The sequence below is a fragment of the Pan troglodytes genome, chromosome 1 (assembly GCF_028858775.2).
Source record: "Pan troglodytes isolate AG18354 chromosome 1, NHGRI_mPanTro3-v2.0_pri, whole genome shotgun sequence".
NCBI classification, from domain to species: Eukaryota; Metazoa; Chordata; class Mammalia; order Primates; family Hominidae; genus Pan; species Pan troglodytes.
Window position 1 is genome coordinate 47,945,732 of NC_072398.2, and position 14,788 is coordinate 47,960,519.

General features: G+C 53.9%; 1 protein-coding gene across 9 annotated transcripts in view; it reads left to right on the plus strand.

The window, feature by feature from the left end:
* Positions 1 to 13,862, plus strand: part of TMEM9 (transmembrane protein 9) — a 36,798-nt gene extending 22,936 nt beyond the window's left edge. For all 9 annotated transcript variants that reach the window (XM_054657423.1, XM_016935511.3, XM_054657425.2 and 6 more), the window contains 3 exons: positions 1,798 to 1,906; positions 4,704 to 4,835; positions 12,816 to 13,862. In XM_054657423.1, the coding sequence (XP_054513398.1) occupies positions 1,798 to 1,906; positions 4,704 to 4,835; positions 12,816 to 12,968 (394 nt within the window). In that variant the 3' untranslated portion in view covers positions 12,969 to 13,862. The remainder of the gene's footprint in view (positions 1 to 1,797; positions 1,907 to 4,703; positions 4,836 to 12,815) is intronic.
* Positions 13,863 to 14,788: the final 926 nt, after the last annotated feature.

Sequence of the window (14,788 nt, forward strand, 5' to 3'; positions counted from 1 at the left end):
CCCTGTAGCTCAGAAGGGAGCTGTGCTTGACTCTTGCAGGACTCCTGTCGGAGCTGGAAGGGCCTTTTAAAGATTATCTGGTGCAACCGCTTTATCTCAAAGAGAAGAGAACGGGCCCAGGCTATAGACACTTGGTGGCAGAGCCAGGACAGAGCCCAGGTGCATTGCAGCATGACACCTGCTTCACCTCTGCACACCTCCAAGGGGTTTGGATTTTTCCATTGGTAGTAATGAAGGTGTATTCTGTAGAGTTTTTGCTTTGTCAGTGTGGTCCCTGAACCAAACGGGTTGGAACCATGCTGATCTGAGGAAGGCTGGGAATGAGAGGCCTGAGACAAGCCAGGTACCAGCCCAGGCCCCACTGAGGCTGAGTCAGAAGTAAAGACCTGTGGCTGAGGGTCTAGATTTGGGTTCTGGCCTCACTACCACTATGGAGATGCCACTTTGCCTCCTAAGCCTCTTTCCCTGTTTTTAGATGTGGAACCTATGATCTTTATCCCACCTTACGCAAGAATGCTGTTAGATGAAAGTGGGTCTACTCTTCCTTTGGGAATCATGTAGTTACTAAGCCTGCTCTGGCCAGCACCCAGCTAGGTACTGGGAATATGGAGATGTATAAGACATAACCCTGTGTTCAAGGAACGTACATCTCCTGGGGAGACAGCACGAATAAAGATTGGATTACAATGCAGTGCATTGGCGGGGGGTTGGGGGGAGCTGGCTATTGGGCACAGGCGGCTAAGCTGAGAGTTAAAAGATGAGGTGGCAAAGCCATGCCCTCCTGGTGAGAGTGTGGGTGTGGCTCCTTCGGAGAGCAGCCTGGCAGATCCATGTGGCTGGAGGTTGGGAAAGTGGGTGAGGGAGGCGTAGCAAGAGATGGAACTGGAGTGAGGTGGGTTGGGACCCCTGGCAGAGCAATTGAGTTAGCATTGGCCCTAGGGGCTCTGTGGAGGCACTGACCGGGCCTAAGCTGGGGAATGACATGACCAGAGTTGCATTCTGGAAAACCACTTGGCTGCCGTGGGAAGGTAGTATGTGTTAGAAAGGCCAAACCAGAGGCAGGAGGGCAGCGCGGAGGCTGGTGCGGTTGTCCGAGGAAGACAGGATGAGGGCCTCAGCTAAGACACAGCAGTGGGAGAGAATAAAGGAGATGGATTCTAGGAATTTTTAGGGAAGTAAAATCACTGGCCTTTGGTGATTTTACTTAGATGAGAGGAAGGTAGTGTCAAAGATGATTTCCAGGGTTTGACCCGGACAGTGAAGTGGACGGTAGAGGTGTTCTCTCTGCCATTGCAAATGGGGAGCCAGTTTGCAGGAGTAGGGAGTTGAGGGCAAAGGGTGTGCAGGGGCGGGTGTAGAGTTCATGGTCTCTATGGGACATGCAAATAGTGACTCCTGTAGCTCATAGAGGAGAGCGGCCCTGGCTGGAGATTCTGATATAAGATCCGTCAGCTTCTGAGTTGAACCTTTGGGACAAATGAGCACATGCAGGGAGAACATAGCGTGAGATGAGGAAGGCGGCTGGGGGTAGAACTCTGGGAACGTTGATGGTTTTGGAGCCAGCACTGTAGGCAGTTTGGAGAGCTGGTTTTGATGTGTAAGGGCATGGGCTGTGAGGCTGTGGGTTAGGAAGGGGTTCTGCCAGCCTAATCCTTTATAAGCCCTTGGCCCTCTCTGGGAGCACCCTTCACCTTTGCCTAGCCCCTACCTCTCAGCTCCCCTGGCTACCTTCTTCTCTGGTCTTGAGGCTCTAAGACCTGGTGGCCCTGCCTCAACAGCCCTGTCTCTCTGTTGTAGCAACTGCCTGCACGTGGTGGAGCCCATGCCAGTGCCTGGCCATGATGTGGAGGCCTACTGCCTGCTGTGCGAGTGCAGGTACGAGGAGCGCAGCACCACCACCATCAAGGTAACGCCAGGGTCTCAGGAAGCCGGTGGGATTCCCACACGCCATTCTCCAATCGCAGACTGGCCTACACCCACAGTTTTTCACTTTATTCTGGAATGTTCCAATGGCTGTGAGACTGGCTTCTAGGCTGGCCTAGTGCAGACACTGGGACCCACATCCCACACCTTCCTGGAGCCAGCTCCCTTCTCTGCTCTCTTTCCAGTAGTTACCATTACAGTGAGAGGGGAGAGCCCTGGGAGAGCTGCTGGAGACTCCTTTTTCCCTGCATTCTTTACAGTTTATTTTGTTCCTCTCCCTTCTTGTATTCATCCAGTAAATCTCTTTTCGGTGCCTGCTATATTCTGGGCAAGATGCTGCCAATGGGGAGGTTGGGCTGCCCTCCTGGAGCTTAGTCTAATTAAGCTTCCAAAGTGACAAAGCTCCTCTAAAAAGCATCAGAGCTGTGGACTAGGGCTGGGTGTTGGGTGCTGGGAGAACTTCAGATTGGTTCTTTTGTGTTTTCCTGAACCTTCTTCTCATTGATCATTTGGGTGAATTCAGGAAAGAGATGATAGACACAGTCATCACCATAGACGTCACGAGGTGTCTGTTCATTCCTGCACCAGGCAGAACTTCCCGTGTCTTCTAGAGGCTGTGAAGCCGCCCTAGCAGAGACCCTCATGACCCCCAGCCTCCCAGTGCGGCTTCCTAGTCCAGGTTCTAACAATCCTGGGCCAGGCACCTGGCACACACAGTACTCACTGATTACATAGCCATTTCTTTTTTTGTTTGTTTTTTAGAGACTGGGTCTGACTCTGTTGCCTATGCTGTAGTCCAGTGGCACGATCACAGCTCACTGCAGCTCTGACCTCCCAGGCCCATGCAACCCTCCCACCTCAGCCTCCTGGTTAGCTAGGACCACAGGTGCACATCACCACACCCAGCTAATTTTTAAAATTTTTGGTAGAGACAGGGTCTCACTGTCTTGCCCAGGCTGGTCTCGAACTCCTGGCCTCAAGCAGTGCTCCAGCCTTGGCTTCCCGAAGTGCTGGGGTTGTAGGTGTGAGCTCCATGCCTGGCCTAATGTAGCCCTTTCTGTTCCAGTTTGTAGCATTCTTCTGCTTGTCCTTTGAAGAGTCTATAAATAGCATTGGAAAATAATTCTCATATTTAAAGGCACTGCTGGGTCCTCCATCAGGTTTCTCCTTTCGAGGCACATTTAGGGGGCGGTGGTCTTCACTGCTGTCCTTCCTGCCTATTCCAGGGAGCCCTGTGCTGTAGCTCCTCTGTGTTCTCACCACTCAGGGAAAAAGCAGCTGTCTGTCCTCCACCACTCCCAGCCAGTGCCCTGTGCAGACCCAACTCCTTTCATCCTCCCACCTGAGGCAGCCCCTCCTGCAACTGTCTTTCTCCTTCTCTGAACTTGCTCCAGTGGGCCTCACCCTCCAGGGACCAGATGCCTGAGACCTGAAATTCAGAGCCACATGTCACCGCTGCTCCCTGTTTGGCCGGGAGGGAACTTCCTGGCACGGGGACCTCATCAGATACAACTTCCTAATCCCTCCCATTTCCCCCAGTCCTCCTACCTAGGAGGCTCCCCTCAACTTCAGCCTATTGAAGACCCAGCCTCTGTTCTCCTTCCGCCTTCCTGGGGTACAGGTGAGGTCTGATTATTTGCCCTGTTTAAACAGGCGTGAACACGGTGCCCCAATCAGGTGGGACATTGGTCCAGTGGAACTTGGCTATTGGCTGAGCTGGGCACCCAGCTTGAAAGTCCTGAGGTTCTTTTTTTCACTCTTCTTCACAGTCTAGGTAGGGCAGGGCTGAGATCAGAAGCCGGCAATGGCCAGGCATTGTGGAATTAGGAAAAGCATTTGAGAGGGAGTCAGCAAGTCTGGGTTTGAGTCACACCTCCACCATCTGGTAGCCTTGGGATCACAGGTGATCTAGCCCAGCAGTTCTCAATCAGATGATTACAGCCCCCCCAGGGGGCATTTAGAGGTGGGTGAAGGTGCTTTTGTGGTCCCAATAACAGGTGTATTACCAACACCGTTACAGGGACCATGGATGCTAAATGTCCCACCCAAAATCCCAGAGCACCCACATTGAGAAACATTGAATTTGCCTCATTAAATCTGTCTTTTCTGTAAAAACAAAATGACTCCAGCTTGTGAAGCACTGTGTATGTAAGAGACTCGTGGAGTTGTTGTTCTACCCTTGGCTTTCCCCTCCCTGCAGAGGGGCTGATGGGAGGGCAGGCGTGACCTTCACCCCCAGCACACACCTTCTTACCAGCCCTAGCCACTCTGCTCAGGGGCATGCTATGAGTGGGCCAGCGCGCCCCATCCGTCCTGCTCTCCACAGGAGCAATGAGCCCACCAGCCCAGGTTTACTTTTCCTGGCCCCAGCTTTCCAGCCTCTCCACAGCCTGTTCTTCCTTACTGTTAGTTTCTGATTGCTTTCCACCCTTCATCATGAACTCTTCTACAGCCAGGGAGGCCCTTGTGTTCCCATCTCTGCCCCGGGAGCCTCTCAGGGCATCAGGCTCCAGACTTCTTCCTCTGTCATCTGCCTGCTCTCCTGATGCCTGCTGTGCAGACTCCCTCAAGTTAGGACAGAGTGCTTCCTCTGTGGAGTAGGACCCTCCCTTTCCTTTCTGGGCATGCTTTTCCTCTGAGCCCACGTTGCCTCCAAGTCCTTTCTTAGTGCACCACTGGAGGAGTCACTGCCAGCCAGACACAGATGGCCCAAGACTAGCAACGGATTTCTAGCCCTGGCCCCAGATAATGGTTCATAGGCACGCTGGTCTCTTCCTCAGGTCATCATTGTCATCTACCTGTCCGTGGTGGGTGCCCTGTTGCTCTACATGGCCTTCCTGATGCTGGTGGACCCTCTGATCCGAAAGCCGGATGCATACACTGAGCAATTGCACAATGAGGAGGAGAATGAGGTAAGAGGGCTTTGAGTGCCCAGGCCCTGGGTCCCTGCATGTGCATCCGTCCCCAGGGCAAAACCCAGAGGAGCGTCACCTAGGTCCAGGTCCCACCTCCCCAAAATGCTTCAAGTTGCTCTTCTGGTCAGTGTCGTACACATCACCCAGACTCAGCAGGGACCTGCCCTTTGCCCTTCCAGATGAAGCAGGACACCAGGCATCAAGCAGTCTCCATGTACAAGCCGGGGGAGCCATGTCATCCTGCTGCACTGTGCTTCCAGGCAGAGGGGGCGCAGCCAGCCAGAGCCAGTCACACATGGATACACATGATATCCCCCGCGTGCTCAGACATTGGTGACAAGCTGCTGGTGGACTGGACGGCAGCAGGTTAATTTGTTTGTCCAGTGATTCCACAAACATCTGTTGAACACTTGCTCAATGCAAACCAGAGCTCCAGGGTCTGGGGAGAAATGTAGGATTTCAAGAGCGGAAGAGGAATGAGACAGTGGTGCCGGGCAGGGGACATTGCCAAGTATGTGTGAGGAATTTTGAGCGTTGCAAGGATAGGGTAGGGATGTTTGAATAGTGGCAAAGAGAGCTGGCCAGTAGATTTAGGTCACATTATTAAAAGTCCCAAATGTCAAGCTAAGGGAGTTTGGCTTTATCTGACAAGGAAAGTGGGGAACCACTGACCCCAGACAGCCTGCAAGGCCTCCAGGAGTTCATGCAATGGTGGGGAGCTGGCAGGGCTTGGACCAGGCCCAGCGCAGTTAACAAGCGCTGTCACCGTCTTCCCATTCATCCTCATACTAAAAAGTTGTGGACACCATGGCGAGGAAACCCGGGGGGACAGGAGGGCTCAGGTGAAGGGCTCTTCGTGGGAGTGAGATGTGGTGTACCTCCATGCTGAGCAGAGTTGTGATGAGCCCTGCACTCCCCAGGTGGTCTAGGGGAATCTTGCCTGAGTGAGGACTGCACAGCCCCGTGTGCCTCGGGCTCCCCCTTTATGCGCTCATGTACCAGCTAGCTGGGTGCACGAGACAGCAGAGCTGGCTGCTTAGAGGTGTGGAGCCAAGGCAGGCGGGGTTGGCTGCTGCTTCCACTCTGAGCTCTGTCCCCAGGGCCTTGCTGCTGGAAGATACTCCTGTTTATTGACTGATGGAGGGATGCCCTGAGTGAACTCATGCGTATGCATAAGGAATATCTAGTGGGGAAGCGCCTCAGCTAGGCCTCAGAGAGTTAGTTGAAGAAACTGAGAGTCATTTAGCTTAAAGGAAAAGAAAAACAACTAAAGGAGACGCATGATAGCTGCCTTCAGAAGTTTGTAGGAGACAGCTTGGCTTCATCCAGGGACAGAGAGATTTAACACAATATGAGGAGGAGGCTGGGAGTCTTCCTGTAGACAGCGTGGTCTAACTGTGGGGTAGGTGGGCTGGGCTCCCTTGCAAGACCATGAGCCAGTTCCTCACCAAAAAGAGGACCCAGGGGCTCAAGTCTAAGTGTGAAGCTGCCTGGGTGATGTGGGTCTGGGCCAGCATGAACAGCGAAGAGAAGGGCAGGTCAGGGAGGGAGCCTGGCTGCTCTCGAGGGCTGTGTTGCCCCACCCTGCGCACATGCCTGGACTGCTCCCAGTTTGCCCCCAGCCTCCTGCTGACATGAGTTTGGCCGAAGGTGGAGCAGAGGGGATGAGCCTCGCCCCATTGAAGCTGGGGCCTGGGAGGTGGTGGCACTGGCAGTTGGGTGGTCTGTGTTCAAGAGGAAACCTCGTGTGCCTACCTGGTTATTAATGTAGAGTAATAGCAGCTCTGATAGGGGAGGAGCATCGCTAATAAACACTCAGCGATTAGGGGTAATGTGGTAATTGCAGTCCTGGCTGGGGTAGTAATTGAGAGATGCAGCCCAATGATTTCCGTGGAATGCATGGCTCTGGGGCATGGCCTTGTTATGTCTCCTGCCATCCTAGCCAGGGAGCCAGAGGGAGGGCAGCTTGGGGAGAGCAGCTTGCTGTCCCTGGGTATGAACCCAGGTCTCTCTTACCCCCAGGAGACCTGGAGTGCTCCTCATTTGAAGCCTGTTTGTATGAGGGGGCCTTGGGAGGAAGAAGGGCTAGATTTGGTAACCTGTGGCAGGACTGCCTGGGAGGACAGTAGGCTGTGATAGGCTGCAGCACATAGAAGCTGGCGAGCCATGCTCCCTCCTGTAGGGGAAGTTGCGGCCCTGGGATGGACAGGATGACACGCCCTCACCTCTCACCTGAGGTTCTAAAAGCTCATAAAAAGTTGTGTTTAATCTCTTTGATACCCTGACCTAGGGTGCAGCCAACTCTCGCTGGTTGTGGCCTGGGGCAGGTAGATCTCATTGGGTGCCCTTGGCTGGGTAAGGAAGTGCCCCCAGTCCCGTTCTTTGGCATCATCTCTCTATCCCCTCACCTTCTGTGATTCTGTGTGGTCTCCAGGTCACAGATGTCTGTGGTTCAGCAACTCTGCTTTTCTCAGTGTATTCAGAAAACCTGCAGGTGGCACAGTGTTGAGATTTGCACAGACCTTATGTCTGCCCTCGGGGGTTTAAGCCCCAAGACGGCCAAAAGCAGGTGAACCAGCAGGAAACGTAAAGGCTGGCAGTAAGATCTGGCTTCATAAGACGGGTGGTCAGCTGAAAAGTCAGGTGCCTTGGGAGGCCCCTCTTTACTAGACAAGGGGTCGGAAAGTTACCCTTCTCTTTGTGTTAGTCTGGGAAGGAAGGCTTCCTGGCAGAGGGGGATTTTCAGTGCCCGCTCAGGGTGGTTGGGAGAGTGACCGCTGAACTGCAGGGAGGATGAACAGGGCATTGGGGCTGGACAGAACCCAAGGAGCTTGTCTTTACAGAGACTGGGGGCCCTAGTCCTGGACGACGAGGGATAATCTACTGCCCCTCTCAGTGCACAGAGGAAAGGGATGTGGGGAAACATGGGGCTGGGGGGCAGGCACTCAGCTGAGCGGCAGCAGCACCTAGGCTGTAGCCATGTCTCTGGGTTTCACCCCAAGAGGAACAAAGTCAGGACATGGCCTCTTGGGTTCCTTGAAAGTTTGCCTAGGCCTGTACAACTCGATGACTTTAGAAGGAAAATTCTGTCTAGGCTCCAGGAGCTTTCAGGCCCTATGCCCCAGGAGTCTGGGACCCAGTTAGGGGTGAGATCTGGAGGTCAGGGCATTTTTTCAGGGTTAGGGACCCCTTGGTTCCTTCTCCCCAATTCCTGTGACCAGGAGCTCTCCTGCCCAGGGGGTAAAGAACTGGAAGAGGAAGAGGAGGCCTCCCCCTCAGCCTCAGCCCCGTTCATGGAGGGAGATGAAAGCTTGTCATGTTCCCTTTGAAAGCGCTGGCAGAGCCTCAGTAGGCCCTGATTGCTGGGCGCTGCCTCCCCTGGGATTCCAGCAGCATTAGGCGTAATCCCTGGGCTCAGACGTCCTTTGAAAGGAGGAAGCAAGCATGTTTGCTGGGGCAGAAACGGCAAACAGAGCTGTTTTAGATGTGCAGGTTGGGCCCTCTTTGAAGAGAGACACATGGTTTCTCTGAGGCTGGGGATGTCGCTGCTCACAGCATGGGCCCAAGCTCTGAAGAGGTCTTCAAAGTGCTCACCCTGCTGGGGCAGTGGGTAGCGTTCTGGGCCCCCTTTGGGAGAGAGTATACAGGGAAATCAAGGAAAGGTGATGATGATGATGGGAACTGGAACATGCAGGCCCTGGGGAGAAGACTCGGGCCACTGAGGAGCAGTCTCCCCTCCTGTCTGCACATGGGTGGCAGCTGTGTTCTGAGGACCCCAGCCCTGGGAAGCTGACAGTGAAACACAGAACAGACACACTGATGAGGGCAATCCAGTCGGCCTCCTCCCCTGAGGGCAGAATAGAAAGATGTGCGGTTCAACAGACGCTTCTAGAGCCTCCAGTGGGGCAGCACAGCATTGTGGTTAATCACAGTCCTGGGAGGGGCCGAGCCCTGCCATTTACTATCCTTGGTGCTAACCTCCTGGTTTAGTTTTCTAAGTCTGGAATACACATAATCATTTTTACCTCAGCATAACTGTTGTGATCGTGTGTATGGAAGCTTTACAAGTGTTTGCTCGTCCTTAAGAATGCGCTATTTCAATCAGGTGTTAATACTTAAGTAGCATCATGATTGCTGGAGGGAAGCCTGAGGGGCAGCGTGCACAAGGGCCTGAGTGAGGATCACCGCAGGTAGACAGAGGACGCATGGACCAGTGTGGCCAGAGGCTGGGCTGGGGGGTCAGGGGGGAGGTGAGGCTGGGAGTGCCCTTGAATGTCAGGCCCAGGAGGGTTTTATTTGTGAGCAGGTGTGTCCCAGCTGGGGTTTTTGGGCAGGGAAACAGCATGAGTTGGTGTGTCATAGGAAGGTGGCCCTAGCCGCAGCGTTCAGGGGTCAGGGAGAGCCTCGCAGCAGAGGTGCAGTGGGACTCAGCAACAGCAGCAAGGATTTGGGGCAAACATGGAAAACTCAGAGAGGCTGTATAGTCCTCTTGCTAAAGGGCTTTGCACTAGGACCATGCTTTGCTGAGTGGCTGGTAAGTGACGAGACCGCCTGGTCATGCTCCTGTGCCTGGAATTGGGGAGGAGGGAGGAGGAGCAGCCAGAGAGAGGAGAGCCGCCTGAGGTGGGGTTCTCACTCTCCCTGTCTCCTTGTCATCAGGCTTTGGCCAAGTCCAGTGCCAGCTCAGAACCAGTGCTTCTGGGCAGACTGAAGAGGGTTTCATCTGGGACGGCCTGAAGGGCTCAGGGCTAGTTTGATCAGCTGGGGCTTATCCACACAGTTACTTGGGTCCTCCCAGTGCTGGAGAGGAGGGCCTCGCTTGATGTCCTGAGCATTGGTTCCTTTAGAGGTGCTTTGTTCTTGCTCTAGCTGTGGGGAAATATACCAGCCTGTCTCTTTGGTTGTCCATGCTGGCTCCCTCTTAGGAGAAACCAGCCAAAGAAGGATCCAGCTGGGTCCTAGGATAAGAGATATACGTACATGGGTTCAAATTCCGACTTGGCCACTAAACAGCCATGCAGCCTTGGGCAGCAAGATGATTCATCTTTCAGAGCCTCAGTTTCTGCAGCTACAATAGGGGATGGTTTTACCCATTTGCCAGTGTTGTAAGCCTGGGAATAATCTGTGTAAAGTGCCTAGCAGAGCGCCTGGCACATAGTGGCACTTGTCATAGTCACACTGGTCTGGTCCCCCCGGGGACCTCCTGGGAATCCATCCATGTCCAAGCTCTTTTTCTGATTGGGAGGGGCTCCACCCGCCTCCCCTCCTAACTGCCCTTCTGCTCCCGAGTTAACCGGAGGCCCAGCCTCAGAGGGAGAGGGGAGGAACTGGTGGCATTTCTCCCACTTCCACCCACCATACTTGCTGCAGAGCAAGCAAGGATGAGGCCCCACTCTGGGCTGTCTCTGAAACAGATGTGGAGTCTTTAATACCTTTTAATCAGACTATTAGCGATGGAAACTCAGCCTCTCAGTGGCAGCTTTCCCCCACTTAGGAGCTGTTTGTTAAGACTTTACATGAAGGGAAAACAAATGATACTGTGGTAATGTGGTGAATTTCAGCATGTTCCCTTAATGCTCTGCTCTGGGCTCTCCCTGGCTTCCCCTTCTCAAGACGCTCCCCTGAGATGCAGAGCAGTGGAAGGAGGGCAGGGCTAAAGCTGCCCCACCCTTCCAAGCCTAGCACCCCACTCCACACACACACGAGCCCTGTCATGAGAAAGACGGTCCCAGAAGGGATGAGATTGGGAATGGAAAGAAGAAGAGAAGGCAATCCAGCCCCCAGAGCCAAGTCCCGGTGGGCCAATAGCTTCCCAGATGGGTCTTTAGTGCCCACCTCATGTAGATGGCCACACTGAGGCAGGACTGGGTGGAGGCTTGGTCTTAGCACTGTGGCCAGCTCAGTCAGCACAGTGAACAGGGAAGGCATGGAACTGGAAGGAGGGGCAGCAGCCATGGCAGTTTTCACAGGCTTTCTCCTGGCAGCCGGCCGCCAGCCTTACTGCCTAGTGGCTTCCAGAGCTAGGCTCTGATATTAGTCATCGCTCCTAGGGAAGAAAGAAACCAAACATTTCTTGAGCCCTAGCTCTGTGACAGCCAGGATAGTAAGTGCTTTATATGTGTGTTATTTAACTTTGCCATACCCATCTACTAATCTTAAACCAGTGTATTTCAAGCAAGCCATTAGGTCATGAAATGAATTTTGTGAGTCATGACCAGGATTTTTAAAAAAATGGAATGGAACAGAGCAAAGAATATCAGAATGCATTACACTAAGTATTGTTTTATGAAACTTCTTTTCACTCTGTGTGTGTGTGTGTGTGTGTTAGATAATTTGGTAACTAATTCCTAATGACCGTATAGCAGAAAAAAGTCTCAATGACTACATTTACTACATTAAATTGAAGCTTGGAGAAATAAAGTAACTTGTTCAGGGACACAGCCTCAGAAGTGACTGAGGCCATGTCTCCTTCCCAGACCCCGCTGTGGATCTGTAGTTCCACCTGGGACGCGAGCCTAGGGGAGTCTGAGGCTGGAAGGGGCAGGTGGTCCCCAGCCCAGGAACAGAACCCAGGGGTCCTAATTCCAAGCTCAGTATGCCCCCTGCCTGACACGGCCACACCTGCCTTTCAGGCGTTGCCTGAGCCTCACCTAGCCTGGCACAGGAAGCCTTCCTCAGGACCTGGGCGGGAGGCTCCCAGAAGGCAGTGTCCATCTCTAACGCAGCTTAGAGAGGAGCACTCACAAGATGAAGTCCTCAGAGCTCTGAGAGGACGATGATGAACCCTCTCCCAGCCTCCTCACTGCCAGCTTGTTCTCTGTCCACCCTACCCTCACCTCACCACCCCCCTTCGCCCCAGCGTAGCAGCTGCATGGTGACAGAAGCCGTGCCAGCTTGGGGCATTAGAAGCAAAGTTGCATTTACTGGGCGGCTCTGGGCTTAGAGAAGTGCACTAATCCCTTAAGAGATGTGTGGCAGGAGATGAGAGGCAGGGAAAGCTAGGGAGGAAATCCCCACGGGGGTGTGGGCCTGGCCCTCAGCTCTAATTCTCTCCAAAGATCAGGTTCAGGTCCTGCAGGAAATGCAGAGGCTCCGGAGCTTCAGAGGCAGAGAAGTGGTAATTAGGGGAGGATGCTTTTGACGGCAGCAACAGTTCTGAAAGCAAAGGGGAAGGGGATCAGCAGAGTCAGATAGGGAGGAAGCTGAGCTGTCCTCAGCTATCAAAGGAGGGAATGGGCCAGAGAGGGCTCTGCAAAGGGAATGCTGGGGCGGCTCTGAATTTCCATCCCTGTCAGACTCCCTGAGTGATGTCACATCCCTCTTTCCCAGGGAAACTAAGATCCCATGGATCTGGATCTATGCAGACTCCTCAGTAGGCCCCCTCTCATCTGGAGCAGATGTGCTGCCATCTCAGGGTAGCCAGACCCTAGCCCCTGGGCCTTCTTCCCGTCCCCTGGGCAATGGCGTGGAGGGCAGGGGAGTTCTCTAGCCTAGTACTAGCCCTGGGGGCACCTCGGTGCATTGCTGAAACAACAGATGTCATCAAGTCCTCTGCCTAAGTGAGGTCTTGAAGCCTATACTTAGCATCCTTCTTGAGAGTTAGAAATAGTGGAATGGGGCATGGTGAGGGGTGGGTTCAGGCTGGGAACCTCACTTGAGCTAGCTGTGTGGCAGTAACTGGAGCCCCAGCAGAACCTACTCTTCCTGGAGTGCTTCCTTTCCCAGGCCCCAGGGAGGGGCAGGGGCCCCATCCTGCAGATGCTACAGACACTAAGGCCTCCAGCAGACCTGGCACACTGTGTTCAGCTCTGCAGATGACAAGGCAAGGTCCTCAGCCCGCAGCACTTGGGGAGGCCCAGCCTCCCAGTCTGGGGAAGGTAAGGCTTTGGGGTTCGTTCTTTCCATGTCAGACTTTCAGGATCCAAGACCCTTCTGGCTTACCGTGCCGGATCTTCTCTTTTTTTCTTCCCACTACAGGATGCTCGCTCTATGGCAGCAGCTGCTGCATCCCTCGGGGGACCCCGAGCAAACACAGTCCTGGAGCGTGTGGAAGGTGCCCAGCAGCGGTGGAAGCTGCAGGTGCAGGAGCAGCGGAAGACAGTCTTCGATCGGCACAAGATGCTCAGCTAGATGGGCTGGTGTGGTTGGGTCAAGGCCCCAACACCATGGCTGCCAGCTTCCAGGCTGGAGAAAGCAGGGGGCTACTTCTCCCTTCCCTCGGTTCCAGTCTTCCCTTTAAAAGCCTGTGGCATTTTTCCTCCTTCTCCCTAACTTTAGAAATGTTGTACTTGGCTATTTTGATTAGGGAAGAGGGATGCGGTCTCTGATCTCTGTTGTCTTCTTGGGTCTTTGGGGTTGAAGGGAGGGGGAAGGCAGGCCAGAAGGGAATGGAGACATTCGAGGCAGCCTCAGGAGTGGATGCGACCTGTCTCTCCTGGCTCCACTCTTGCTGCCTTCCAGCTCTGAGTCTTAGGAATGTTGTTACCCTTGGAAGATAAAGCTGGGTCTTCAGGAACTCAGTGTCTGGGAGGAAAGCATGGCCCAGCATTCAGCATGTGTTCCTTTCTGCAGTGGTTCTTATCACCACCTCCCTCCCAGCCCCAGCGCCTCAGCCCCAGCCCCAGCTCCAGCCCTGAGGACAGCTCTGATGGGAGAGCTGGGCCCCCTGAGCCCACTGGGTCTTCAGGGTGCACTGGAAGCTGGTGTTCGCTGTCCCCTGTGCACTTCTCGCACTGGGGCATGGAGTGCCCATGCATACTCTGCTGCCAGTCCCCTCACCTGCACTTGAGGGGTCTGGGCAGTCCCTCCTCTCCCCAGGGTCCACAGTCACTGAGCCAGACGGTTGGTTGGAACGTGAGACTCGAGGCTGAGCGTGGATCTGAACACCACAGCCCCTGTACTTGGGTTGCCTCTTGTCCCTGAACTTCGTTGTACCAATGCATGGAGAGAAAATTTTGTCCTTCTCTTGTCTTAGAGTTGTGTGTAAATCAAGGAAGCCATCATTAAATTGTTTTATTCCTCTCACTTTCTGGTTTTTAAGAGATTTAGGGAACTAGGAATTTTTCACAAGTGACCTGGTAAATGTAGTATCCCAGAGGGGACAGAGAGCATTGCGTTTTGCTAGGTCCAGACAGGCAGAGCCTTGGGAAGTCCAGGTGGCCGTGGCAGAGCCAGCCACAGTGCAATCAGGCCAAGGCCACGGCTTGCTGGAAGTCCTCTTCACCTGATTAGGAAAGAGGTGGGTAGGCTGGGGCAAGGAGCACAGGGTGAACTGGCCCTTGGGAGTTATCCTGAGATTTTACTTCATGTTTATGGGCAGTTCCTCTGAAACGGAACAGTGCGTGATTCATCCTAATATCCTACAGACACAGTAAATAGCGCTCCCTGCAAAACCTGTAAGTATCCCCAAATGAAAACCAACAGGTATTAGGAGAGGGGTGGGTGGGGGCAGCTAGAAAACGAGCTGCCCCATATGGAAGGAAGTGCCAGCAGCTTCAACAGGGACATCCAGGGGAGCCCGGCACTGCGTCAGCTCCAGTATGGATGTGCGGTGCAGGGCATGTCCAAGACCCAGGCAGAGGCAAGGCATCTAGAGGGACCGAGCTGATCTGGTGTCTTCAGGGTTGTCCAAATAAACATGGATTAAGAACCTTTGTGGGCTGGGCGCGGTGGCTCAAGCCTGTAATCCCAGCACATTGGGAGGCCAAGGCGGGCGGATCACGAGGTCAGGAGATCAAGACCATCCTGGCTAACACGGTGAAACCCCATCTCTACTAAAAAAAATACAAAAAATTTGCTGGGCATGGTGGCGAGCACCTGTAGTCCCAGCTACTCGGGAGGCTGAGGCAGGAGAATGGCGTGAACCCGGCAAGCGGAGCTTGCAGTGAGCCGAGATCGCGCCACTGCACTCCAGCCTGGGGGACAAAGCAAGACTCCGTCTCAAAAAAAAA